Genomic DNA, 24,978 nt, shown 5'->3' on the forward strand with positions numbered 1-24,978 from the left:
TGAGGTGGTGCCCATTGCCTGGGACAGGCAAGTGAACGTGTGCACTCTTGACTCGTAGCTAATGCCGCCCCTCTGCCAACGATAACGCATCCTCTTGAATAGTACATGTAAGACGATACGAGAAGAAAAACCAAAATGTGCGCTTCGTTATGAACCCACTTTGCGATTGCTGGCATCGGGCATCGATCTCGACTCATGGGCTCATACTGCCGAGGGTCTCGGGCGTTGGCACGATGATCGCCTTGCAGAGCGGGCATACATGGTTACGAGTGATCCACGGCTTGATGCAGTCGTTGTGGAAGACATGCGCGCACGGTAGCGTCACCACCAACTTGCCGGCCTCGAAGAAATCGGTGCATATGTTGCATCGACAGCCAAAACGTGAGCGCCTCGGACGAACTTCATGCATGCTGTATCGTACTCGTGGTCCGACGCCGCATCTTGAGGCCACGTCACCTTCTCGAGGAACTGCCACACAAAGTTTGTGAGCGCAGAGTAGTTATCCAAGCTCGCGCGCGTGGTCTCATAGTGCTAAGAGTGCGTCAACACCATGGGGAAATGGACTAATTGCATCTACCTCGGGCGAGATCAGTAGCGCTGTCTCGAGCTGCTCGTCCACGAGGGCTTCGAACTTCTCGAGCACCGCCTTCTTCTGCAAGTACGCGTAAGGACCTCGTCGCCAGACGAGCCAGGATGTACCTTCAAGCGGTCGACCTCCGCTTTGGCCTCGATGAGCTGGCGCCGCAGTCCTTCAGCTTCGTCATGCTTCTCCTTGTAGAGCGTCTCCATTTTCTCGGCTTGCTCGCGGAAGACGTGGTCCATTGCTGTCTGCGCTGCCACGGGTGTTGACGCGGCAAATTCGACTCTGTGGTGCCAAGATCGCAAACTCCCGGATACGACAGATGTTATCCGGTCCACCATCCGGATAATTCGCACCGGTGCGGTGTATCCGGATTCTGCCGAGCGTTTCAGGATGGCGCGAACTGATGAGAGCGGACCTGGTGATGACGCAGGGCGCGTGCACGCGGTACGGAAGTTCCACGGGCAAGAACCATTCTCAAGTCGAGTCGATGCGCCTGCTACTGCTCCTGCCGATCGTACGAGCGCCCGTTCGACGACCGTTCTTGAGCGCCATACTACTAGTACTGTCGGCACACGTCGTGACTCTCGACCCGAGTCGCGATAAGCTCTACGACAGCTTCCACTTTCTACGTCCGAGTTGCTGGACTGACCGCAAGATGCGTCTCGCAAACTAGCAGTGGACATAACGACGCGCTTTCCCGCACGGAGGTTCGAACACCGACCATGAACCACAGCGCTGTCATCGTGCTTGTACAGTACAGTTAACACTGTACACCACTGCTCCAACTCAATTGCGGCGATGACGATCCAGAACCACGCGGGACCTTACTAATAATGGGACTCACCTCTATAATGTCGGCTTCGAAATACTCTGTGCACACAACCGGCGCACCCAAGGGATGTATCACTCGGGCGTACCCAACGAAGAGAGGCCACTAGTCGATGAGTTGCTAGCTATCTTAAGCATGAGCGGCGACAACACGATGGGCTAGCCGGGTCAATCTAGTGATCACCAGAAGATCCACCAAAGTTGTGGCTATAACACGTCGTTGCCCTAACCCCGCCCGCAAGTGCAAGGTGCCACGTTTTTTGGCAACCACCACTGGCACGTCATCGCTAATAACACCTGAAGGCTAGGATTTCTTCGTGTTGGCGCCCAAACCACTTTTACCTTCCACGGTGTGCACAATATTGTCCTCGCGAACCCGACGAACCTCGCAAGCGCATCGAATCGCGGACGGCGCACCCAAGTCGAATCCACTGTATACGTATCCCCCCTTCCTGCATCATACAAATATTAAGTTTAAAATATCGGCGCCCAACGATGCGCACGGCGCAAGGCCATTGGCTGGTGGCAACGAGGGGCGAAGGGCAGTGAAGGGAGACGGCCATTTTGCAAGATGCTCAGCACCCGCGCTTTGACCCGCTCGCTCCGCGCCCCGGCGTACGCCCGCTTCGCCAGCTCCGTGCGCTCGGAGACCGACTCGATCGGCGCCGTTGACGTCGACGCCTCCAAGTACTGGGGCGCGCAGACGCAGCGCTCGCTGCAGAACTTCCCCATTGGCGGTGGCCGCGAGCGCATGCCGATGCCGGTCATCAAGGCCATGGGCATCGTCAAGAAGTGTGCTGCCAAGTACAACCTCAAGCTCGGCAAGCTTGATGCGGCGGTCGCGGAGAACATCATCAAGGCCGCCGACGACGTCATCTCGGGCAAGCTCGACGACCACTTCCCGCTCGTTGTCTTCCAGACCGGCTCGGGCACGCAGTCCAACATGAACACGAACGAGGTGATTTCGAACCGCGCGATCGAGTACATGGGCGGCGAGCTCGGCTCCAAGAAGCCGGTGCACCCGAACGACCACGTCAACATGGGCCAGTCCTCGAACGACTCGTTCCCGACCGCGATGCACATTGCGGCGGTCATGGAGATCCACCGCGTGCTCCTCCCGGGCCTCCACAAGCTCCACGACGCGCTTGACGTCAAGGTTAAGGAGTTTGATGGCATCATCAAGATTGGCCGCACGCACACGCAGGACGCGACGCCGCTCACGCTCGGCCAAGAGTTCTCGGGCTACCGCGAGCAGATCGCGTACTCGATCAAGCGCGTCGAGGCCGTCCTCCCCAACTTGTACAAGCTGGCGCTCGGCGGCACGGCCGTCGGCACGGGCCTCAACACGACCAAGGGCTACGACAAGGAAATCGCGGCCATCATCGCGGCCGAGACGGGCTTTCCGTTCGTGACGGCGCCCAACAAGTTTGAGGCGCTCGCGGCCAACGACGCGGTCGTCGAGGCCAGCGGTGCCATGAACACGATTGCGTGCTCGCTCATGAAGATCGCCAACGACATCCGCTTCCTCGGGTCGGGCCCGCGCTCGGGTCTTGGCGAGCTCAACTTGCCCGCGAACGAGCCGGGCTCGAGCATCATGCCCGGCAAGGTCAACCCGACGCAGTGCGAAGCCATCACGATGGTGTGCGCGCAGGTCATTGGCAACCACGTTGCGGTCACGGTCGGCGGCTCGAACGGCCACTTTGAGCTCAACGTCTTCAAGCCCGTCATGATCTCCAACTTGATCTCGTCCGTGCGCCTCATTGGTGACAGCTGCGCCGCCTTCACCGACAACTGCGTCGTCGGCATTGAAGCCAACCTCGACACGATCGACCGCCTCATGAAGAACTCGCTCATGCTCGTGACGGCGCTCAACTCGCACATTGGCTACGACAACGCGTCCAAGGTCGCCAAGAAGGCCCACAAGGAGGGCACGACGCTCAAGGAAGCCGTCGTCGAGCTCGGCTTGCTCACGGCCGAAGAGTTTGACCGCTACGTCCGCCCCGAAGACATGATTGGCCCCAAGTAAGCCAATTACGAGACGCTACAGTTGACCGTTGGTGTGGTGCGGATATTGTTGTGGTGGTGGCCGGCAAAGTTTAGTTAGTCGAGCGGCAGGTCTTAGTCGATCCTAGTTGCACTTGGCGGCCTCCATGCTGATTGGCCAAACATGCCTGCGATCTTTCGGTACAATTACGAAAAGGGGGTGCTGCCATGTTCCCCTTTTGGATCGCGTGGGGCACCTCGCGGCGACAGTGAAGGTCAGGACGTTCCTCCCATGCACGTACTCAAGTACACGGTACATGGGCTTCGTGGACGATCGATGAGAATCCTGTTTTGACGCACGGGAGCATCGGCGTGCGCCCTTCAAGTGGTCGCGAAAACACCCCTTTAGATTACAAAGGCGCCTTTTTTCGAACGTTTTGGTTTCCACGGTTGAGCCCTCTCACTCACTTTGCCTTTCGTCTGCCCCGATGCTCCAGCTCGTGGCGCTCTTCTGCCTCGCGGCCATCGGCGCCGCCCAGGACGTCCTCGTCTCGCTGCCCGTCACGGTCAACGGCGCCACGAAGAACCTCGAGCTGCACCGCGGCCAGACCGTCGAGAGCGCCGCCGTCTCGTTCATGGAGCTCCATGGGCTCATCGACAATGGCCTCGAGTCGGAGAATTCGCAAAAGGTGGTTCAGTACCTTGCGAGCCAGCTCCGTGAGAAGGCGCCGAAGGACGAGGTGTTCATTACGATGCCGTTGACCATCGACGGGTCGGTCGCGGACCTTGTGCTGTACAAGAACGAGGCGCCGGTCGACGCGGTGAGCCGCTTCTTGCGCGACTCGGCGCTCTCGGAAGATGCAAAGACACAGGCGCACCCACAGATCCTCGATTTGCTCACCGAGCGCGTGCGCGACGAGGCGACGCCGGCGCCTAGCCAGCCAGCAGCCCAGTTTGTGCTGGACCTTACGATCGATGGCCAAGCCACCGCGATTGCCCATTACGCTGGCCAGGACCCGCTCGTGGAAGCGCGCGCCTTTCTCGCGGGGCTCGGCGTCACGGACGAAGGCTACATGCAAAACGTCATGCCGCAGATCGCGCAGATGCTCCAGAGCCGCATCGACGAGCTCGCCTCGCCCAAAGAGCTTTTCTCGTTGCCCGTGACGCTCAACGACCAGGCCATGCTGCTCGTGCACTACGACAACACCGAGCCATCGCAGTCCGCGACGGCGTTCCTGCAGAAAAACGGGCTCACGGACACGGCGACCGTCAACGCGCTACTGCCGCAGCTTGTCCAAATGATTACGAACCAGCTGACGCAGCAGGCGGGGAGTGTGCAGGCAGAGAGCGCGTCGCCGACGCGCGAGCCGCTCTTCTCGCTGCCGATCACGCTCGGGTCCATGGAGCAGCCGTGCAACTACTTTGAAGGCGACAGTCCGGAGCTCACGGCGCAGCTCTTCCTCGAGACGCACGGGCTCGCGGCCAGCGCCGAGTATGCATCGCTGCTGTCGCAGCTCACGTCGCTCTTGCAGGAACGCATCAACGCCATCAACGGCGAGCGGTCGGCGGCGGCGACGGCCACCACCGAGCGCGCGCTCACGATCCCAATCAACGTCGGTGGCACCGACGTGCCGCTGTCGTTCTACCCGAACCAAGACCCGGCGGTCGTGGCGGCGGCGTTCTGTGAGGCGCAGCTCCGGGCCGCGAGTGCCGACGACATGCAAGCGTGCAAGGTCGTCTTGTACCAGACGATCACGGGTGTGCTGGACCGTCTCGAGGCCGAAGCGATGGCCCAAACGACGCCGCCATCGACCGAGCGCAAGCTCTTGGTGACGCTCGACATTGATCTCGGCGAGGGCAAGTCGGCCATCCTCCTGTACTACGCCGGCGAGAGCACGGACGCGACGGTCCGCGCCTTTTGCGACGCCAACGCCATCGACACGGAGAACATTCCGTTTCTGCTCGACGAGCTTCAAAAGCAGATCGACGCGCTGCAGTAAGATTGGGACGCTTGGAAGACAGTTGAATCTGAATCTCAAAACTTTTTCTTCCATGCAATACCATCCACTGTCGTGGCGCCACCGCGCTAATCGACTTCGTCCAGCGGATCGTCCGATACGTGGTACTTCCTTCGCAGCTCTTCGTCCGAGTCGTACGCAGCCTCGGGCGACGACGTTGTCTCGGCCAGCAGATCTTGCATGGCCTCCTCAAGCGTCGCCATGTCTGGGTCCACCGCTTCGCTCCGGGCGACTGTCGGTGCAGTGCGAGCGACTGTCGGTGCAGTACGAGCGACCGCCGGGGCGGTTCGAGTGACCTCTGGTGCGGCCACCGTGCGGGCGACCACGGGTGCTGGTGGCGGCTGCAAGACGTCGTTGGCCATCGACAGCATCGCTTGGACGAGCTCCCGCGGGTCGCCGTTGGCAGCAGCCACCATGACGTCGTGTGTCGTGTGGCTGTAGAGGTGGTGCAAAAACCGCTGGACGTCTGGGTGCGCCCGCAAGACCGTCGCCATGCGTACGTGCTCGTCGTCGTCGTCATCGTCGTCACCGCCACGCCCGAAAAAGTAGCCCCGGTACTGCTCCATGAGGTCCTCGTCGTTCTCGTAGTACTCGTCGTCGTCCGCGTCATCGTCATACTCGGCCTCGTCCGCGTCAAAGTAGTCGTCATCTTCGTAGTACGAGCCGTCATAGTCGTCATCGTCGTCATACTCGTCGTCGTCGTCATACTCGGCCTCGCATTCCTCCTCGTCTTCCTCGGACTCGTACTTGTCGAGGTAGCCTTCGTAGTCCAACGGGGTGTTGCCAATCGCCCGTCGCCGCTCGGCGTCGTCCACGTCGGTGGCTACAAGAAAAGGCTACATACACGCCACTTCCTGGGTCGAATGGAGCTATACCAAAGGGAGAGTAGCGGAATGGCGTCGCGCCAAAGTTGACTGTCATAGGGTACGTCGTGTTGGTGCCAACGCACGGAAAGAGCCCGCGGTCCATGTTCATGGCAAACTCGGTGTCTAATTGCACGCGACTTAGCATCTTCCGAAATGAACATGGACGCACCAAAGCGACGGCCGTTCTTGGTCAAAAAGATCGTGGCTCCATGGTTGTAGTGAATGCCACAGCCGACCGTATCCGAAGGCCCGTACGTCCCGACGACCACGGGGCCCTACACACACCATGATGCTCGGCGCGTTGGAGGATCAGGCAGCGTACATCGGGCTCGGTCATGTACGCGCCATCATTGCTGTGGTACCCGTACGACGATGGCTCCCAGCCTAGACGACCACATTACGATCTTGCATCTGCGGTTGCACGACGATACCAGCATGGTTTTCGAGCAGCTCCATGGACGATGCGACGAAGCCGACCGAGAAGAAGCCGTTGGCGTTGTTGGCATCGCCAGGGTCCCGCGGCCTACGCGCGCGAGATGAGCCCACCGACTGCAACATGGCGACCTACTCGATGGGCGTCGCAGCAAACGAGACTTCAAAGTACACGGTCAAGACGACGTCGACGACGAACGGTCCCGTCTCGGTCGGACGGTGCACGACGACCGTAGGACCGAACTGGACGGGCACGTTGGACCGGACGCTGCGCCCTTCCGAGTATTCGCCATCGAGGAATGTTGTCATGGCGAAGCGCTGCGGCGCCCCGACGTCGCGGCCCGTGAGGTCGGTGATGCTACAAGTGACGTCAGTGGGTTCTACAGAGGTAGGTATATGCACGCACACGTATTCGTCGCGGTCGTCCTCGTCAAACTCGTGGAGAAAGTCGAGGTCCATCGTCGATGGCACCATGCGCATGGCCTGGCAGAGATAATGGTAGGCATCGCTGTGTCTACGGGCGCATGAGATTTCGGATATATGCATGGGCCAAGCGTACCGAGGGTACTTGGCGGCGAGGAAGGGCGAGAGCACGAGCGGCGCCGGGATGGCAAAGTTGACCGAGGCCCACTGGCGGCGGAAGACGTTCTTCCAGAGCGCATCGCGCTCCTTGATGAGCCCGTGGAGGAGGCGCGAGGTTAGCGAGAGCGCGCGCAGGCCATGCGAGTCCAAGCAGCCGACGATCCGCTCCACGAGGTCGTGGGGCAGCGTCTCGAAGCGAGCAACGTCCATCGTCGGCAAGTGGCAAAACCAAGCGTGCGTATCCGGATCCGCTACCAAGTGCGCGAACGTGGGACGCGCGGGGAGCGGCGATCTTTGAAAATCAAGCCACGCCAGCGCCAAGTCCAGTCCCAGGACCAGATCTAAGAAATCAGAGATCTGGCAATAGTCATTTCTTAGCAGACTCTCAATCTCGGTCCACGCTCTTGATCGCGACGACATCCAGTCGCGGCTTGGGCTGCATCGCGACGGTGCGCGCGTTTCCAGTTCACTTTGATGTTATGAGGCTCAAATATAACCATACGAATGAAGAGTTTTGAGATTGACGGAATGTCTAGCGAGTTGAGTGTCTAAATAAGAAAGACCAAATTTACAGGTCGAGCTTCTCCAAGAGGAGCTTCGTGCCAGCTTGGGCCTTGGCCTCCTTCGAGAGCTTCTTGGCCTTGACTGCGCTCAACAGCGTCTTCTTGGACGCTTCGTGTTCCAAGAACGCAACAAGCACGAACGCACCGCGGTTCGACGCCGCCCAGTCGCCAATCGTGGCCGGCGAGAGCGCCGAGAGCAACGCCGCCGACAACTTGGTGTCCTTGAGCATGCGCTGCAAGTGCTTGTGGGCGAGCACGTCGCTGTAGAGCGGCTCCGCACCTTCTTCCGGCTCGTCAGCGACAATCGCCGCCGCGACCGCGGTCAAAAGCCCAGCGTTTTCTGTCGCCTTGAGCACCTCGTAGAGCACGTGGCCACCCATCTTGGAGCGGAGGAGCTCGGCCGCGTGCTCCGTGCACATGGCTTCGATCGTCGGCTGCAGACCCTTCCAGAGCTCCTTGCGGCGGACCGCCGGGTCCTTCTTGTAGTTGACAACCATCTCGCCGTCGCTGCCGGGAATCATGGGCGGCTGGAGGAGCGCAATCTCATCCGGGCCAAGGTACTTGGAGTTGAGCGGCGAGAGCAGTTGAAGGAGGAGCTTGGCGCCGTTCGGGTGCAACGCGACTTCGTGCCAATGGCCGTGGAGCTCCGAGAGGACCGACTTTTGAACAAGCACGGTATCATCGACGACGTCCATGACGCGCATGATGACGAGGTAGCCCGAGATGTGGTTGGTCGCTTCGAGCACCTTGTCCTTGAGCGTCTTGATGACGCGCTTGCGGTCCTTCGGGTTCCCGAGTGCGAGCGTCATCGTGACGACCTTGGCGCCGTTGCGCGTCGCAAGCAGCGCGACGGCCGCGTCACGGACGTTCGGGACCATCGCGTTGACCTGGTCGGCGGACGCGACCGTCATGTACTCGAGGAGGAGCGACTGCACGTACGACATGCCGAGGAGCTGCTTGTCGATCATCTTGTTGAGGATGTCGGCCACGTGCAAGAGGATCTCTTCCTTCTTGGAGGGCGACTGCGCAACGATGTCGGCGAGCGTCTTCTTGGCGCCCTTCGCTTCGTACTCGCCCTTGAAGAGCGCGAACTCCTTGCCGTAAAACTCAAGCTTGAGGCCCGAGAGCTGGCGCGGCTGGAGGTACTCGTGCGCGGCCTCGAGGATGTTGGCGGCGACGTTGTGCGTCCCGAGCTTGACGACATGGCCCGTCATCTCCTTCACAATGAGCGCACGGTCGTCCTTGCCGCCGTACTTGAGCATTTTCTGCACGAGGAAGTACCCGTACTGCATCTTGCTGAGCTCGAGAATGTACGGCTGGAGCTCCTTGACCGCGCCCGAGCGCTGCGCCGGCGAGCCAAACTTGAGAAGCGACTGGATCACGCGCGAGGCGTCGTGCTTGGCGGCCACGTCGTAGATCTTGCCCTGGACGAGGCCGTAGAGCTCGTCGCAGAGCGCCGTGCGCTTGGGCTTCTCGACGTTGCGCTCGCGGATGATGTTCCAGATCTCCTTGGCGCGCTTGACGACCTCGTAGTGCGGGCGGTTCATCTTGCGCTGGAGCTTGTAGTCGATCGGCTCCTTGCTGCTCTTGCCGTCCTTGTTGAAGGGCTTCTTCACAAACGGCTTCTTCTCGGTCGACTTGCCATCCTTCTTGTCGAACTTGGGCTTCTTGGCCGCCTTGTCGCTGGCGCCGCCACTCGGCCGCTTCGTCCCTGCGTTCGTCGGAGCCATCGTTTTGAGTTTGACGCAAGCAGTGAATTTGAACTTTTTAACGAGCACCAGTCAAATTCTTATTGGTGCGCTATCCGGATAAACCGAAACGCACCAATCGAAGGCGAGGAACCTGTGGATTGGAGCACCCTGCACCAATCACGCGCCGCGATTCGCCAAAAGATCTAGCTCCGCCTTGCCATCGCGAGCAGGGGCGCAGAACCGTGCGACACGAGCGTCAAATGCATGGCATTCGAATGAAGCAGCAACGTGGCATGGACCAGCGTGAGCCAACGCCGTCGACCGTGCCCTCGGTGCGCGAATGACCCAGTTGTGCCAACGCCACGACGGGAGCGTACAGCGCTGGCAACATGACAAAGCAGTATGTAGTTAGCTACTTAGCACCGCCTCGATGCATGAACTACTCCAGCCATTGGCACGCGCCCAGCGGTTTGGTCAAGCGGTAAATGGCTGCGTTCGTCGTCTTGTCGACTTCGATCGCGACGTGACCAAAGACTTGGTCGTCGACGCCCGTAGCGACCTCCAAGCCGCGCTGATGCACATCGAGCGTGGTCATCAGGCTCAAGCGGATGCACGCTGTGGCATCGCCCTTGTCGTCGTAGAGCACAGCGAAGCAGTCGGTGCCGCGCTGGCTCAAGCACGGCGACTGCCGCATCGCCGGCAACGTCTGGCAAAACGCATAGATGCCACCGCCTTTAAAGTGGAGGCCCGGCGTCTGCAGCAGGTTGCGGCCCATGATCAAGCGCCATAGCAGTTGGTGTTTGTAGTCGTTGAAGGCTGGTGACGCAAACTTGGAGAGCGTCGCGCCCGCTAAGGACAAGACATTAGTGTCCCTTCGCACATTGATCCAACATGTACCAGAGGGCGCGATTAGCACTGGTAGAAGCGGGACGCGGCCCCACCCCAATAGCATCGGCAAGAGGCTAATGGTGAGGAAGAAGACGACGAGTGCATACAACACTTGAATCGTGCTCGGGTGGACGGCCGGCGCGTTGAAGAACCAGAGGTAGAGTTGCACAAATACACTCGACTGGCCTTGCGCATACGTGAGCGGCCCCGCAACAAGCGAGGCTGTGAGCCAGAGAACTGTGGGGTCGAGCGGCGTAAAATGGTCTTCGGCGCCGCGCTTTTTCAGGACTTGGGTCAGTCCCGACATAAACGCATAGGCAAGCCACGCCTAGTGGAGGGTTAGGTGTCGCAAAGCCCCAGCTGGATACCGTCCGCGAGAGGTAGACGTAAGCCGTAAAGTGAAACCAAAGAGCATCAACCTGGACGACTGCGAGCATGGCCGAGCCAATCACGGGCGCACTGAGCCAAAGGTCCACACACATACCTAGCGTCGAGACCAAGTCGCCGAGCACGAGGCTCGTGGGGTCGCCCACAAACAACGTGACGCGCGACGCGGGGTAGCGTTGGCAGGACGCAATCGCTTGGATGACGACGCGGTAGTAGAGGCGCCAGACGAGAAACACCATGTACAGGACCAGCGCCATGCGAAGCATCAGCTTTGCTTTCAAGAAGCCGACCGACGGCGACATGCGGAACGAACTGTAGTACGTGTAGATGCCAGCTTCTGCCGACTCTTCCAAGTCGTTCCCTGGTACGATCCACATGCAGATGATGGACGCTTCGAGGTGCAGCGCGTGGTTTTGCTGGCAGCCGCCGACGCCGCGACGGGATGGCTCGGCGGCGAAGGCGCAGAGCGTATCTTGGAGGCTCGTGCTGAGAAGCGCGCCGTTGTTGAGCGTGTACACAAAGCTTTTGTGGCAAGCGTTCGAGGGAATGGGCGCGCTGAGGTTGACGGTCATGCGGTGCATGTCCATGCTGCCTGCGACGTCGTGCTTGTACGGTGCGCCAGGCAGAAAGGCCGCCCTATGGTAGCTTGCATCGATGCGGTAGCACTGCCATGGCGTTCTACCGGTGCTGGCTGTAGTTGAGCCAATAGACTGACGCGTCGCGCCAGTTGCCGTCCACGCTCGGGCGGTCCACCGGCGTCTCGATCTGCCACGGGTAGCTCTCGTACAGATACGCTTGCATCGGCTATGCAATGAACCATGATCGATCAAGGAGCGTACAAAGCGCGTACACTCAGAACGACGTAGAGGGCCCAAGCGAGGCTGACGTAGAGCGACCGGCGGCTCACGGCCACGACGGCCGCGGGCGGACTCGGCGCGGCAGGCAGGACGGCCGACATGCCACTTCAAAGGGCAAAGATATTTCGATAGGTCATGGCCAATCGGAGCGCGACCACTGGCTTCAAGTGGCATCCGATTGGATAACCATTCAGCTGGTTTTAGGTTCGCCACTCACGGCCCCACTTGGCTCTGTCCTGAGGCCCGTTCTTTCCCCCGAACAAGGTGGAGAGCAGCATCAACAATCGTAATTGAAAGAGCTCTTAGAAGCATTATTGAGCCAAAGCGGCAATCCATGGCGTCAAAGGCACTGCAAACTCGTTGCTGTCAAGGACACCAATTTTCGCTTATATCGATGACTAGAGATCACTCGAGCCAGCGACATTGGCCGTGGTGGGGCTCGACGACGACGTAGGATAAGGCGCTGGTCGCATTGTCGACCTCAATCGTCACTTTGCAAAATGGTGCGTCGCCCTCGGTTTTGGCCATAATAACATTTGGCTGGTTCGTATCCAAGAGCCGCAGGAGGCTCACGCGAATGCATTCTGTCGCGCGGCCTTGCACGTTGAAGACGAGCACGTAGCAGTCGAGGCCCCGTTGACTGAGCCCCAGCGCACGCCGAAAACTCGGGTTGGCGTGGAACCACGCGTGCAGGTTCCCGCCATAGAAGAGGACATCGCGCGTCTGAGCCGCGGGCATGATTTGATATCGAAAGAGCATCCGGTGCTTCCAGTCGTTAAAGTCGAGCGACGCAAAGATCGAAACGAGATCGAGCCCTATCGCGTGCCACGTCACGATACAAATATCAAGATATCCACGTTAGCACCGGACGGCATCACGGTCGACCGAACGCGGGGGCAGCTTGCGAGGCCCAAAATGAAGGGCAGCGTTGCGATCGTACTGAGAAAGAACGTGGTCGCGTACCCGACTTCGATCGTGTGCGGGTCCGGCGCCTTGGCGTTGAATAACCAGAGGTACACGCGCGTGAAGAATGCACTTTGGCCTTGCTGGTACGTCATCGGGCCCGAGACGAGCATCGTCGCAAGCGAGACGAACGTCGGGTCGACAGGCGATACGCGCCGCTCCATGTGCAGTCGCTTCAGGATCGGCGACGCAATGGCGACGGCAAAATAGGCGATCCACACCTAGCTTCAGGTTCAGGTTCGGATTCACATTCCCATTCGACTCGAACCAGGCGGGAGAGGTAAATGCACCCGAGCATAAACTGCCACGTATCGTCCATTTGGACGGCTGCGAGCGTCGACGAGCCAATGACTGCGGCGCTGAGCCACACGTCGAGACTCATCACAAGCGTGATCCAAGGGTCGAGCAGAACGAGACTGGTGGGGTCCCCAAAAAACACTTCGCACCGGTGGCCCTCGACGAGCGCGCAATCGCGCAACAGATCGCGACAGTGCCGAAAATAATCGAAATAGAGACGGTAGCCCAAGTAGATAACGAGGAGGAAGCGCCACGCGAGCTTGGTATACAGAAACGGGATCGACGGCCGCATGAAAAAGATGTTGTAGTACGTGTAGAGACCCGACGCCGTCAGCGTCTTATCGAGGTCGTTGCCGGGCGTAAGCCACGCGCAAATGATACTCTGTTCGATCCCGGCGACGACATTTTTTTGGCACGCGCTAAACGCGTCCACACGCGTCGCGTTGGGGCTCGCAGCGAACGCACAGAGTCGGTCTTCGAGGTTCACGCTCAAAATCGCGCCATTATTGAGCTTGGTCAGAAGATTCGAGCGGCATTTCTCCTGCGGAATTGGCTCCGAGAGGTTGAGCACCATGCGGTAAATGTCCGTGTTGGTTTTTGCGTCATGGCAGTAGGACGCGCCATCGAAGAATGTCTCGGGCGTATACCTCCACCATTTCGTGGCATTCGGCATCGCGACAAAGTTCATCGGTGCGTACCGGTTGTGGGCAAAACGGAGCCAGAACGCTTCGGCCTGCTGCCACGTCGCGACGGTCTCGAGCGACGGCGGAGTCTCGAGCTGCCACGGAAAGTTCTCGTACAAGTAGGCTTGCAGTGGCTAATACAGTGCATGAGACGACGATAGTGTGCAGCGCTGGCTACCGTCAACAGGAGGTAGATGGCAATACAGGCGGTTGCGACCTTGGAACGCAAGTGCTGACGCGCCGGAGTGCCAGTCAAGCGTCGTGGCGCGGCCGCGGGGCTCACTTGCTGCATCGCAGTGTTGTAAAATGACAACTGTCTGTCTATTCTGGGGTGTCGGCGGTTGAGTTGAAGGCAAACGACGGCCGTTGCGGATAAAATAGCGTGCACGAGGCACATGAACACTAGTACGACATGTACGACCAAGAAGACGGTCATCTCGACGGTCATCTCGACGGCGTTTGCGCGCCAAGTGCATGAATCGAAAGTGGGCGGCGCAAGCTTCGCCCAAATCGCGTCGCTGCAGAAGGCTACGTTGGTCGAGCATTATTCACACGCGCAGCTCTGCTACCTACTGCACCACCAGTGGCTCAAGTCTCCGGGACTTTTCCCCAACTCCAACCCGATCGTCGCCTTTCCTTCGTTTGGCCACTGCTCGCGCTTCCCGCTCATTGGTCCAGGACTTGTGCGCGACATCAACTGCGGCGAAATGCGCCGCTTGGAGGCGCTGCTGCAAGCGGCCATGGCAGCGACGACGGCAACACACCTGTGCGGCGCTGCGGGTGCAAGCGCTCAAGGACGCTCGAACCTTTTTCAAACTAATGTAAATACATGTACTGCAGTGTGTATCGCAGCTTGCTCCGTTTCAATAAGCGATCCTTGCACAGCCGTTGAACTCTCGTTGAAACCGCGCGATCTGATTGGCCGAGGGGACAAATGTGGCCAAACAATCCACGCTTCCCATTGGTGGAACGAAAATAGTGTAAGACGCTCCGGATCTTTGGCGCGGATTGCGGCTCTTCGTGCTGCGGCGCGATGAGCTCGACCTCGCGTGTGTGATGCAACTCCTGCCCGCCCCGTATAACGATGGGAGCATAGCATGTTTACTGCTGCATTAGACATATAGGCATGAGATCTTGTGGTAAGCGCCTTGTAGCATCACGGACACTTGATCGTGTTGGTGTCCAACATACGAGTACGCACGACAGACGCATGATCATGTTGGTGTTTAGAGCACGCTGAGCAAAATGACATCAGACAAACGACAGCCAAAGTGACGTCGATCTACCTACCGGCAAGCAGAAAGTCGATGGGTGCCACAGCACCCGTGGGCATCGATGGGAAAGGAAATGCATTACGCGGTCGGGTTTACTAGATCGTAGCCGCAGCTGAAGTTTGATCTTATTCCAGGGTGTGCTCATCACCGCCGGGCACACGTTGTCGAGAGACTTTCTCAGCGGCGGCGGCGTGAAGCTGGTGGCATCTTCGAGGTCCGCCTCGGCGTCTCCGCCTCCAGCATCGTCGTTCGCATCGCGGGTGGCCTCGGTGGCTGGCCTCGCCACGTGGAGCTTTCGCACTGGGCGATCGAGGCGACGGCGATAGCGCGGCACGTACTCGCAGTGCATTTCGTGTCTCCGACTAAAGGCGCAGTCGAGGTAGGCCGGGGCTGCATTTGGCGACATAAGCCAAGTCTTCTGATCCGACCGATTCGCTCAGGTTGGAGCCTTGCGCGTCGGCGCGTCCTGCGGCGCCTCCATGTTCTTGCTTGTGGCTCCGACGGTCTCCACAAAATTACAAATCGCGTCCAATGAATACGCAGTACAGAGTAAATTGCGACCAGTCATATCCGAACATATCAAATATATATCACTTATCGCAACCTGGATAAGCCAAAATGGGTCCGGAGGGGTAGGTTTGGAAGGGATTTGGAGTTGGCCGGGTTGAAATTGTTTGGGACATACAAATTCCAAGTATATTGTTTGGACACCACCTTTGTCGTACCGGTATGGGCCACCACGCAAGCGGAGTGCTGATGGGTACCACTCCCAACGTCCGACGAATGCCTTCTCTTCCAGTGGCTGCCCCTGCTTCCTTTCTTCTCTTTTCTTTCGTGCCGTGTCCAAACAATTGGAGAATGCCTCACGTATGGTGCATTCGCCCAAAGAATTGCTGACGTCTGTAGCAACTAACTTTCGACTAACAGCACACTGCCTGGAGCAACCCGATGACTCATATGCTACTCTTTTATGCTGGTTCTCGCCTCTCGACGACACGGACAAGAGCGACGACGTCATTGCCACAACCATTAAAATAGAATTATGCCCTTCCCCGCTGCTGTTTGGACACCTTTAATAGCTAATGGTGTCGCCCGTTTTGAAGTCTCAAGGCTCGAGTTGGACCGTGGCTCAGGTGCAGCGGCGCGCAAACCCCGACATACTCGATAAACGCATAATGATATGAAAACACAAGCCGGTTTACTCTATCCAGTGGCACTGGCCGTGGGGCGGCTCGATGACCACAAACGAAATCGCGCGGGTCGTCGTGTTGGCTTCAATCGTCAGGTGCCCAAAGGGTGCTTCTTCGTCGGCCTTGGCAATGACGAGGCTCGTTTGCGTCTTGTCGACGCAGCTATACAAGCTCACGCGAATGCAGTCGCACGGCAGATCGTCGTGGGCTGCGTACACCACGATATAGCAGTCGAGACCGCGCTGGCTCAAGCTCGGGAACTTGCGAAAGTTGGGGTACGCGTCGTAAAAGCTGTAGATGGTACCCCCGAAATGGTGTAGTCGGCGGTACTTGGCACGACACCGCAGCTGCAGCGCCCAGAGAAACCGGTGCTTGACATCATTAAACGATGGAAGGGCATAGCGCAGCACCATATACGTCTCTACTCCAATAAGAACCAATAAGATGACGCGGCTAAGCGCTCAGATTACATACCGGTGGGGACAACGGTCGACTGCATGGAGGGACATGAGGCCAAGCCCAAGACAATGGGCGTCAAGGCGACCGAGCAGAGGAAGAAGAAGATACCGTAGCCAATCTCGATCGTGTGCGGGTCCGGCGCCTTGGTGTTGAAAAGCCAGAGGTACAGGCGCGTAAAGAAGACACTTTGACCTTGCTGGTACGTCAACGGACCGGCAATGAGCGTCGCTGTGATCGACACGAGGGTCGGGTCCACGGGCGTGAAGCGGCCCTCCAGGTGCAGTCGCTTCAGGATCCGTGACGCGATAGCGAGAGAAAAATAAGCGATCCATTCCTATCGAACGCATAGTTCCAACAGTATCAAGTTGATACAAATCATACCATGCGCGCGAGGTAGAGACAGCCAAGCAGAAACTGCCACGTGTCGTCCATTTGGGCGGCTGCGAGCGTCGACGATCCAATGACCGCGGCGCTGAGCCATACGTCGAGACTCATCACAAGTGTGATCCATGGGTCGAGCAGAATGAGACTGGTGGGGTCCCCAAAAAATACTTCGCACCGAGGGCCCTCGACGAGTGCGCAGTCGCGCAGCAGCTCGCGGCAGTGCCGAAAATAATCGAAGTAGAGACGGTACCCAATTTGCATGACGAGCGCAACACGCCACGTAAGCTTGGCGTACAGAAACGGGATCGATGGCCGCATGAGGAAGATGTTGTAGTACGTATAGAGCCCGCTGGTGCTGCTGCTGTTGGCGTGCAGTGTGAGGTCGTCGCCGGGTGCGAGCCACACACAGACGACGCTTTGCTGGATCCCACCGAGTTTGTTGTCCTGGCACGCCCCGACCGACGCTGCCAACGACGCGTTCGGGCTCGCAGCAAAGTTGCAAAGTGTCTCTTGGAGCCCATTGCTCAAAATCGCGCCGTTGTTGAGCTTGGTCAAAAAGTTGGAGTGACATTTCTCAAGCGGAATTGGCTCCAAGAGGTTGAGCACCATGCGGTAAATGTCCGTGTTGGTCGTCGGGTCGTGGCTGTAGGACGTACCATCGAGAAACGTCTCGGACGTAAACCTAGAGGAAATGGCTGATGACGCAAACTCCATGCAAGACAAAGGTACCGGTCTTTGGCAAAGAGGAGCCAGAACGCCTCGGTTTGAGCCCACGTGGCGTTGGGCATGAGCACTGGCGGCGGGTCCAGCGCCCACGGTAGATCCTCGTACACATATGCATGCAGCGGCTACCAAGACACCATGTCGTTTGAAATTGCGTTGAGACCGTACCGCACTTGCCACGTAGGCGCCAACAAGACTCGCGAGAAGAAGCGATACGAGATTGAGCTGCACGGGCGTGCCGCCGGAAGGCTGCGGCGACATCGACGGCGTCACACGCTGCATGCCTGATCGACAACGAAGTGGCTTCTCTATCAAATAGACTTAAAATAGCGTCCGCAACGGACCTGTCAAGCAACTAAGAACCTCGTCATATGACCAGTGACGTCAAGTGATACACAACTCGAGTGACCTGAGGAATCGACAAGAAATGATTATAGCCGAGCATTTGCATTGCCTTCGTCTTAGAGCCAACAAAATCCAAGTGCAAAAACGTTATGCAGAAGCTCACAAGACGACGTAGGTAGCCGGGCCCTTCCCGCCGTCCTCACTTTCCAACCCGGACGTATTCATGCGGCGGAGCGAAGGTGCGTGGAGCATCGACGCGTTCCACTTGGCGCGCGTTGCGAGCGCGTCGACAAATGCACGCAGCGCATGGCTCGAGTCTTCCTTCTTCTTGGTCTTCTTGGGTTCTTCGTCGGCTTCATTGGACGTGGCTTGGGCGACCATGTCGGCGAACAGCCCGTTTGGCACTTCAACTAGGTCGTCGTAGCTGCCTTGCTCGGCCACGATGCCGCGGTTGAGCACGAGAATTAAGTCGGCGTGGCGCGCCGTCGACAAGCGGTGCGTCACCTAATCCAACCAGTCAAGTACCTCTCCACTCGATACCTTGATAGAATCCTACCGAGAGAATCGTCATGCGCATGGTCTTGGACAAACGCTCGAGCGTGCGGACGATCGACGCTTCAGTCTCCGGGTCCAGCGCACTCGTCGCCTCGTCCAGCAAAAGGAGACTCGGCTGCCGCACGAGCGCCCGCGCCAAGCACACGCGCTGGACCTGCCCGCCGCTCATGTTGCACGTCGCGTGCTGCCCCATGACCGTGTGATACCCGTCCTGGAGCGTCACGATAAACTTGTCGGCTTCGGCGAGCTTGGCAGCTTCCATGCACTCGGCGTCGGTCGCATCGAGCTTGCCATACCGAATGTTGTCCAGGATCGTGCCGTTGAGAATGCCACCATCTTGGAAAACAACCGCGGTCTCGGCCATGACGCTGGGTTTCGTGAAGCGGCGAAGGTCCGTGCCATCGACCGATATCGCACCGGCCTTCAAGTCGACCGACTGCATGAGGCAGTTGAGGAGAGAGCTCTTCCCGCACCCGCTTGGCCCCACGATGCACGTGTACGCACCCTTGGGCACACTCGCCGTGAGACCGTTGAGCACTAGCGGGCCCGTCGGCGTGTACTGAAAGACAACGTCGTGGAAACGCAGTTCGGATGCGAGCGGCGGCATGACGTCCGTGCCCAGCGACGACGAGGACGACGACGATGCCGGTGACAGCGCCAAGAGCTGGTCGATGCGCTGGAGGCTCGATGCATTCCCGATCGCAACGCGCATAAAACCACCGAGAATGGTGACCGGCGTCGAGATGCGCGCGAGCATCGTCACAAACGAAAAGAACTCACCGGCCGAGAGACTGCCGTGGCGGACTTGGATGGCAAGCCCCGCGGTCATCGTCGCGACAAAGATGTACATGGCCGACTCGACGTAGATCTGCACAATGCCGCTCCAAAAGTCCTTGGCAAACTGCGCGATTTGAAGCGTCGCAACGACGGCCTTGAACTTGCCGACGAGCGTGGTCTCGAGCGCGTACGCACGCACGACCTAGCGAGATCAAAAAATGAGGTTTGGTCTAGAAAAACACGAAAAATGAAAATATACCTTTTGACACGCGACCGCGTTGGCAAAGTCCGACGCGACGTAGGCATTTTTCGAGCCAAAGAGCTTGCTCTGCTTGGCCGCAAAGCCCTGCGGACCGGACGTGACGAGCACGAGCGCGAAGGCGAACGAGAGGAGCCCGAGCCACGGCTTGTAGTAGAGAAGGTACCCAAAGCCAAAGGCAATCGAGACGCACGGATTGATGAGGTTCCAAAACACGGCTTGCCAGAGCCCGTTGACGCGCGCGAGGTCGCTCTGGAAGACGTTGTTGAGGTCGCCGTCCGAGCGCGTGAGGAAGAACGCTGCGCTCTGGCGCAGCACCGTGTCGAGGAGCGACGTCTGCACTTGAGAAGTCGCTTTCGAGATCATCTTGGACTGGAAGTAGCCCATGAGCGCATCGCCAAAGGCAAACGGGATGCAGAGGCAGAGGAGCCCGGTCACGCCGGTCGCCAAGGCCGCGTCCAAGTCGGCGTCCGAGATTGACGCATTGGCCGAGGCACCGTACGCAGGGAACGCGTGGTCGGCGAGGTGGTTGAGGACATAGGCTTGGATCGGGTTGATGCTCGCGTTGATGCAGACCACGAGACACACCATGAAGAGGTCGCAGCGCTGCGTGGACCAGTGCGTGAGCGTGCTCCGGACCACGTCGAGCGTCCCGTACGCGTGCGTCGACGCGTCAATGTTGCGCAAGTACGAGAGAAAGTCGGATGTTGGCACGTCCTTGGGCTTGTACAAGAGCGCTTTCTCAAGAAACACGAGCAACTTGTCATGCGTCATGTCGCCCGCGTCGTTGCCGACAGCGAGCATCGAGAGATCGCGGTCGAGCGCGTCGATGGCCGACGGCGCCATGCCCGGGATGCGGCGCAGGCTGAGGCGCACGCTCGCGACCGAAATGTGAATGCGCTCAAAGTCGGCGCGGAACTTGTGAAACTTTTTCGAGAACGTGCGCGCACGCGGCTTGAGCACAATGTGAATCGCGGCCAAGAGAAAGTACGCGAGCACGCAGTTGTAGACGTGCGCGGCCAAGTACACGCGAAGGTACAGGAAGCTCGCCATCGCGAGAAGCACGACCAAGTCGAGCACCGACGCCACCGACGTGCAGAGCAAGGTGCGCAGCGTCAAGAGGCGCACGATCGTGTCGGCGAGGTAGATGGCCATGCAGCCGCACGAGAGCGTCACTGAGAGGACCACGTACCACTCAAAGCGGTCGAGGCTCGGCGACGTGAACGCGAGGAACACCATTTGCCCGAGAAAGTCCGTGAACGCAATGAGCATGTACGTGTAGTGGCACTTGCGCATGTCGAGCAGCCGAAGCAGCTTGACGCGGGCGTCGAGGAGGTGCGACGGCGACGCGGTCTTGAGCGCGCTGCCGTACGTCGTCGTCTCCGCCAGCTCGTGAACGTCGGCCATCGATCCAAGCCAGAAAGTGAGCCTGGGGTGGCCAGCGCAAGGATTTTAATGCAGAAATTTAAATAGCACTTGCCTATTGTAAGAAAGATGCGTAATTCCAATTAAAATACCTACGCCCACCACATATCACCCACAATCGGCTGGAAGAAGTGCAACCATCTGCTTCGTCGAATGTAGAAAGATGAAGGCTATGACGTGGCAGACGCAGACGACGAGAGGCGGTGCTGGCCGCACAATCGGTCTCAGCGAACAGGACCAAAAGCTCGATTGGTGACACCGCTGACCCTAATCAAGGTGCATGACGTAACTTTTTTGGTCGGTCGCGTGGGGTTGCGGACCTTTGACGAGCAGTCACGACACATTGTGGCGATGCTGGGCAGCTCATGATTCGAATGGACCGGGCTGTGACGATTTTTCTGGTGTTCTTTCACGTTACCTGCATGAGTATTGTGTTGATGGATGGCCGTATTGCTATTTAGTCCCTTCTTACTGGTATTGATGATCGGTTCTACACTATCCTGACATTGTACACCATTGGTCGACGCTCGAGGTTATGTCCACCACGACAATAATGGGCATGGCGACTTCGTAGTCAAGTCAACGCTCCAGACGATGCCACGTGTCGGTGCGCGGATTGGCTGGATGGAGCCAATCCACGCGCGAGAATACGAAACCCCCAGCAGTATGTATGCCCACCAGCGCATTGGTACCCGCCCACGCGCTACGATCGCTGACCTCGGGTGTAGGCATTTTCTGTCACTTAACGTCGTTCGTGCTCGTGTGCTACACGCTCAAGAACACCAACTGGGCCTACGATGCGGCCAGCCTCACGGGCATCGGGCTCTACGACCTCGGGGTGCGACGAGCGCCGCTCCTGGATGCTGCAAGATGCTCTTAGGGCGTTGGAGTCTCGATCAAACTCGTCGATGCAGGGGTCAGCAAGCTCGGCTACGACGTTGTGGACCCCAACAAGTGGCCTGCCTCGTCGTCTGCTTTCTGGTCGGTCCCAGAATACAAATCCTCCGCTCACAGACCTCCATCGCCTAGTGCCATCGCATCGGTCGCAGCGCACGATCCATGGTGTCACTCGGCGGCGGAGTGTGCGCGCGCCTTTCATGCATTTGCCTTGCTCGCTGCCATGGGTGGGCTCTACGTGAGCACCCACGTCGTGCTCAACCGCCGGTACCCGTCGTGGGACGGTGCGGGCCGCGCCGCGACCTTGCCGTGGGCCACGTTCCTTAGCTTTGTCCAAAGCGTGTCGCTGCTTCTCGTAGTGATCGCGTGGGCCGTCGCGCAAAGTAAGTCGACGCCAAAAGTTCAGTTGTATGCAGTCGATGTTAGGTGCCATGGACAAGGTGTGCATTGCCGACAAACGGGCCAAGTCCGAGTGCGTAACGCTCTCGACAGCGTTCACGATCGCGCTCGTCAACGTCTTTCTCTCACTGTTTGTGTTTGGTCTCTGGCGCGTCAGTCACAAATGGCTCGTACGTCGGAGTTACCCAAGTCGATGGACGAGTTTGACATTCAGGTGTAGGAAGCCAAGGCGTCCGGGGCCCTCATGGACAGCTTCATTTTGGCCGCGAAAACAGGTTTGACACATACTTGTCGACGGCAACAAAGCCTCCGTGATGCCTAGACGACTTGGACGAGGCGTTGGCAATCATCGCAGGTCGCGCCGACCTAGATGCCCTCGGGACTGACGGGCGCAATGCGCTGCACTGGGCCGCGGCCCTCAACCGCAGTGCCGTCGTGCACGTCTTGCTCAAGAAAGGCGCGCACATCAGCCGCAGCGACGTACGCCGTGTCGTTGCGAGGGTCGGCAATATCGTTTATGGAGCGTAGAAGGACGGGTGGACGCCACTGCATTGGGCGAGGTAACTCCCGATACATTGTCGCTGTTACCCATCGATGCCAGTCGTATGGGCAACCCGGATGTGGTGCGATTGCTTGTGAAACACGGCGCTGATGTCAACGCCAAAGACCCATGGGGCACGACGCCGCTCATGCTCAGTGTGCTCGGCAAAAGCAAGACGAGCACCATGTGCCTTCTCGAGCTCGGTGCGCACATCAATGCCCGCAACGTACATTGCCGTTTTGTATCAAGTTGATACATTTTCGTGATGTAGGTCTTTGGACAAACCGTGCTCATGATGTGTGCGCAAGAAGACGCCGAGATGCACGCCTTTGTGGTCTTGCTCGTCAACGCCAACGCAACCTTGAGGCTACGCGACGTACCACCACGTTCATTGGACGATAGATATATTTACTGATGCGGTCGTAGAGCCAAGGTATGAATGTGTTGCATTACGCAGCCGGCGCGGGCCTCAAGAACATTGCTGCCACACTTCTCGAGTGCTGCACGCCAGCCGAGCTCGGGCAGCTCAACAAGGTCGGACTGAAACTGGACGCGGCCGTTGGGACTCGTATATGATGGCCTAGTTTGGCGATTCGCCGCTCCACGAGGCGCGGCTTCGACAGCGCAAGACGACGGCTGCCATATTGGAAGGCAACCCGAACGGGATGGCCGAGGCGTCGAGTGAAGACGAAGAGAGCGACGAGTACGAGCTGCGGTCGGACGTGAGCGATTCGAGCGACTCGGGCGACGAAAGGACATGGTAGCACACACTTAATACTACTAGTAGGTTATATAATTAGATTAGATCTTCAATTTACTTTGCATCGTCTCGGCCTTTATGTGCAGGAGCTTGGCACGCGCCGCTTGGCGCTGCCGCACGTCACTCGTATGCTCGTGCAAAATGTGCAAAATTGGCTTCAAGCCGCGCTGTCGGGCCAATGTAAACGCGCTAGGCGTAATCCACTTGGGCTCGTGCTCGACAAGACAGAGCACGCTCTCGGGCCGGTTCTCAATGATAGCCTGGTGTAGCATGAAGCGCGTGTCGGTCAACGACGAGAGCAGCATCGAGCGGAGGAGGCCAAAGACGCTGTACATGCCATCTTCCTGCATCTCGGTCACAAAAGCGCGCCACGCTTGGTATTCGACTCGAACGGCGTGCGTCACACCGCCTTGATAGGCCACGACTTCTCGGACCAGTGCCGGGTTGCCCAGGACGGCGTGGCTAGGAGGTAGTGAGAGGGCGCGGGGCATTTTGAGTTCTGACGATAGAACGCGGCGCCGTAACAACACGCGGCCCAGCTGGTTGCAGAGGCCTGCCGGCCTCGTGACACATGCGTAAAATTTCAAGTCCAGGTGCGTTAAATCGGGTTTTATGCCGGAAAGCGTACCGGTTTCAAGGCAAGAGGTGCGGGTTGCGTGGACCTAGTCTCTGGCGTGGTGCATTTCACATAACGCAAGAGCAAAGACGCTGGCTCTTGGCCAGGTTAAAGCGGCCGTGATCACGTCGATAGTGCCATGATGGCGTGGGTTAAGCCTAATTAAAGCAGCCGAAACTGGGCCATAAGGTGGAAAAAGCACAGGCAAATCTTAGGTTTTATGCGGTTAAACAACCTTTGCTTTCGCTCCGGCCCCCAATTGCATAATCTGATATCATGGGACAGATACACGCAGGATGCAGCATTGGAAAGAATTGACGAACGACTGTCCCACTGCTCGCTCTATAGTTATAGGAGTGAAATAAAAAAACAATTATTTGAGTTTGAATGCGGCGCGTTGCACCGTCTTGACGCTATTCTCCTTGAGAAGGCTGGGTTGGGATGTGCGCAGCTACTATTTTAAGTATCATCCTGCTGCGGAGGAATACATGAGCTGGCTGGCAGTGATCACACATTCAAATAAACTTGCACCGTCAGCTTGCTCCGGCTGCAGCACACTGTGCTGCTTATTAGAGACCTCGTGACGAGGAGATCTCAAGGCTCGAGCATTTCTGTATCTCATACCGGTCGCAGGCACACACAGCAGGCTATTGCTGAGGCAGGAGCGCGATCCGCGGGACAAAGTGCTGGCGCTCGTGTCAAGGGGCGCTTTGTGCTGCAATCTTTCAACGTATCAATACCATTCTTGCTGCT

The 24,978-nt window shown here is 58.4% G+C and overlaps 12 protein-coding genes across 12 annotated transcripts; 4 read left to right on the forward strand and 8 right to left on the reverse strand.

Annotated features, from left to right (window-relative positions):
- Positions 1-131: 131 nt before the first annotated feature.
- Positions 132-853, reverse strand: SDRG_06422 (hypothetical protein). The gene is made up of 3 exons (XM_008612201.1): positions 700-853; positions 578-652; positions 132-531 (listed from the first exon to the last, which is right to left on the reverse strand). The coding sequence occupies exons 1-3, from the start codon at positions 820-822 to the stop codon at positions 322-324; spliced, it is 408 nt and encodes a 135-aa protein (XP_008610423.1). The 5' UTR covers positions 823-853; the 3' UTR covers positions 132-321.
- A 1,092-nt stretch (positions 854-1,945) lies between these two features.
- Positions 1,946-3,555, forward strand: SDRG_06423 (fumarate hydratase, mitochondrial). The gene has a single exon (XM_008612202.1). It carries the CDS (start codon positions 1,983-1,985, stop codon positions 3,435-3,437), a length of 1,455 nt encoding a protein of 484 aa, XP_008610424.1. The 5' UTR covers positions 1,946-1,982; the 3' UTR covers positions 3,438-3,555.
- A 280-nt stretch (positions 3,556-3,835) lies between these two features.
- Positions 3,836-5,509, forward strand: SDRG_06424 (hypothetical protein). Its single transcript, XM_008612203.1, has one exon. The coding sequence runs from the start codon at positions 3,883-3,885 to the stop codon at positions 5,392-5,394; it is 1,512 nt and encodes a 503-aa protein (XP_008610425.1). The 5' UTR covers positions 3,836-3,882; the 3' UTR covers positions 5,395-5,509.
- SDRG_06425 (hypothetical protein) lies at positions 5,397-7,571 on the reverse strand. Its single transcript, XM_008612204.1, has 8 exons — positions 7,270-7,571; positions 7,117-7,224; positions 6,847-7,068; positions 6,710-6,801; positions 6,601-6,662; positions 6,448-6,553; positions 6,288-6,401; positions 5,397-6,235 (listed from the first exon to the last, which is right to left on the reverse strand). The coding sequence occupies exons 1-8, from the start codon at positions 7,500-7,502 to the stop codon at positions 5,481-5,483; spliced, it is 1,692 nt and encodes a 563-aa protein (XP_008610426.1). The 5' UTR covers positions 7,503-7,571; the 3' UTR covers positions 5,397-5,480.
- A 164-nt stretch (positions 7,572-7,735) lies between these two features.
- Positions 7,736-9,610, reverse strand: SDRG_06426 (hypothetical protein). Its single transcript, XM_008612205.1, has one exon. The coding sequence runs from the start codon at positions 9,583-9,585 to the stop codon at positions 7,861-7,863; it is 1,725 nt and encodes a 574-aa protein (XP_008610427.1). The 5' UTR covers positions 9,586-9,610; the 3' UTR covers positions 7,736-7,860.
- Positions 9,611-9,985: 375 nt separating this feature from the next.
- On the reverse strand, positions 9,986-11,791 carry SDRG_06427 (hypothetical protein; the record flags this gene model as incomplete). Its single annotated transcript, XM_008612206.1, has 5 exons — positions 11,672-11,791; positions 11,504-11,625; positions 10,803-11,457; positions 10,444-10,762; positions 9,986-10,395 (listed from the first exon to the last, which is right to left on the reverse strand). Exons 1-5 carry the CDS (start codon positions 11,777-11,779, stop codon positions 9,986-9,988), a joined length of 1,614 nt encoding a protein of 537 aa, XP_008610428.1. The 5' UTR covers positions 11,780-11,791.
- Positions 11,792-12,043: 252 nt separating this feature from the next.
- On the reverse strand, positions 12,044-13,924 carry SDRG_06428 (hypothetical protein). Its single transcript, XM_008612207.1, has 5 exons — positions 13,800-13,924; positions 13,637-13,755; positions 12,910-13,585; positions 12,544-12,862; positions 12,044-12,493 (listed from the first exon to the last, which is right to left on the reverse strand). Exons 1-5 carry the CDS (start codon positions 13,911-13,913, stop codon positions 12,084-12,086), a joined length of 1,638 nt encoding a protein of 545 aa, XP_008610429.1. The 5' UTR covers positions 13,914-13,924; the 3' UTR covers positions 12,044-12,083.
- A 92-nt stretch (positions 13,925-14,016) lies between these two features.
- On the forward strand, positions 14,017-14,491 carry SDRG_06429 (hypothetical protein; the record flags this gene model as incomplete). Its single annotated transcript, XM_008612208.1, has 2 exons — positions 14,017-14,442; positions 14,474-14,491. The coding sequence occupies 2 exons, from the start codon at positions 14,017-14,019 to the stop codon at positions 14,489-14,491; spliced, it is 444 nt and encodes a 147-aa protein (XP_008610430.1).
- Positions 14,492-16,054: 1,563 nt separating this feature from the next.
- Positions 16,055-17,973, reverse strand: SDRG_06430 (hypothetical protein). The gene is made up of 5 exons (XM_008612209.1): positions 17,820-17,973; positions 17,658-17,776; positions 16,926-17,610; positions 16,560-16,878; positions 16,055-16,506 (listed from the first exon to the last, which is right to left on the reverse strand). Exons 1-5 carry the CDS (start codon positions 17,931-17,933, stop codon positions 16,094-16,096), a joined length of 1,650 nt encoding a protein of 549 aa, XP_008610431.1. The 5' UTR covers positions 17,934-17,973; the 3' UTR covers positions 16,055-16,093.
- Positions 17,974-18,060: 87 nt separating this feature from the next.
- Positions 18,061-21,055, reverse strand: SDRG_06431 (hypothetical protein). Its single transcript, XM_008612210.1, has 3 exons — positions 19,588-21,055; positions 18,553-19,530; positions 18,061-18,500 (listed from the first exon to the last, which is right to left on the reverse strand). The coding sequence occupies exons 1-3, from the start codon at positions 20,992-20,994 to the stop codon at positions 18,156-18,158; spliced, it is 2,730 nt and encodes a 909-aa protein (XP_008610432.1). The 5' UTR covers positions 20,995-21,055; the 3' UTR covers positions 18,061-18,155.
- A 1,077-nt stretch (positions 21,056-22,132) lies between these two features.
- SDRG_06432 (hypothetical protein) lies at positions 22,133-23,662 on the forward strand (the record flags this gene model as incomplete). Its single annotated transcript, XM_008612211.1, has 9 exons — positions 22,133-22,292; positions 22,336-22,478; positions 22,529-22,598; positions 22,631-22,788; positions 22,837-22,868; positions 22,910-23,075; positions 23,121-23,225; positions 23,276-23,383; positions 23,434-23,662. 9 exons carry the CDS (start codon positions 22,133-22,135, stop codon positions 23,611-23,613), a joined length of 1,122 nt encoding a protein of 373 aa, XP_008610433.1. The 3' UTR covers positions 23,614-23,662.
- SDRG_06433 (hypothetical protein) lies at positions 23,651-24,100 on the reverse strand (the record flags this gene model as incomplete). Its single annotated transcript, XM_008612212.1, has 1 exon — positions 23,651-24,100. The coding sequence occupies one exon, from the start codon at positions 24,098-24,100 to the stop codon at positions 23,651-23,653; it is 450 nt and encodes a 149-aa protein (XP_008610434.1).
- Between the last annotated feature and the right edge of the window lie 878 nt (positions 24,101-24,978).

Source organism: Saprolegnia diclina (genome assembly GCF_000281045.1).
Source record: "Saprolegnia diclina VS20 unplaced genomic scaffold supercont1.17, whole genome shotgun sequence".
Lineage (NCBI taxonomy): Eukaryota > Oomycota > Saprolegniomycetes > Saprolegniales > Saprolegniaceae > Saprolegnia > Saprolegnia diclina.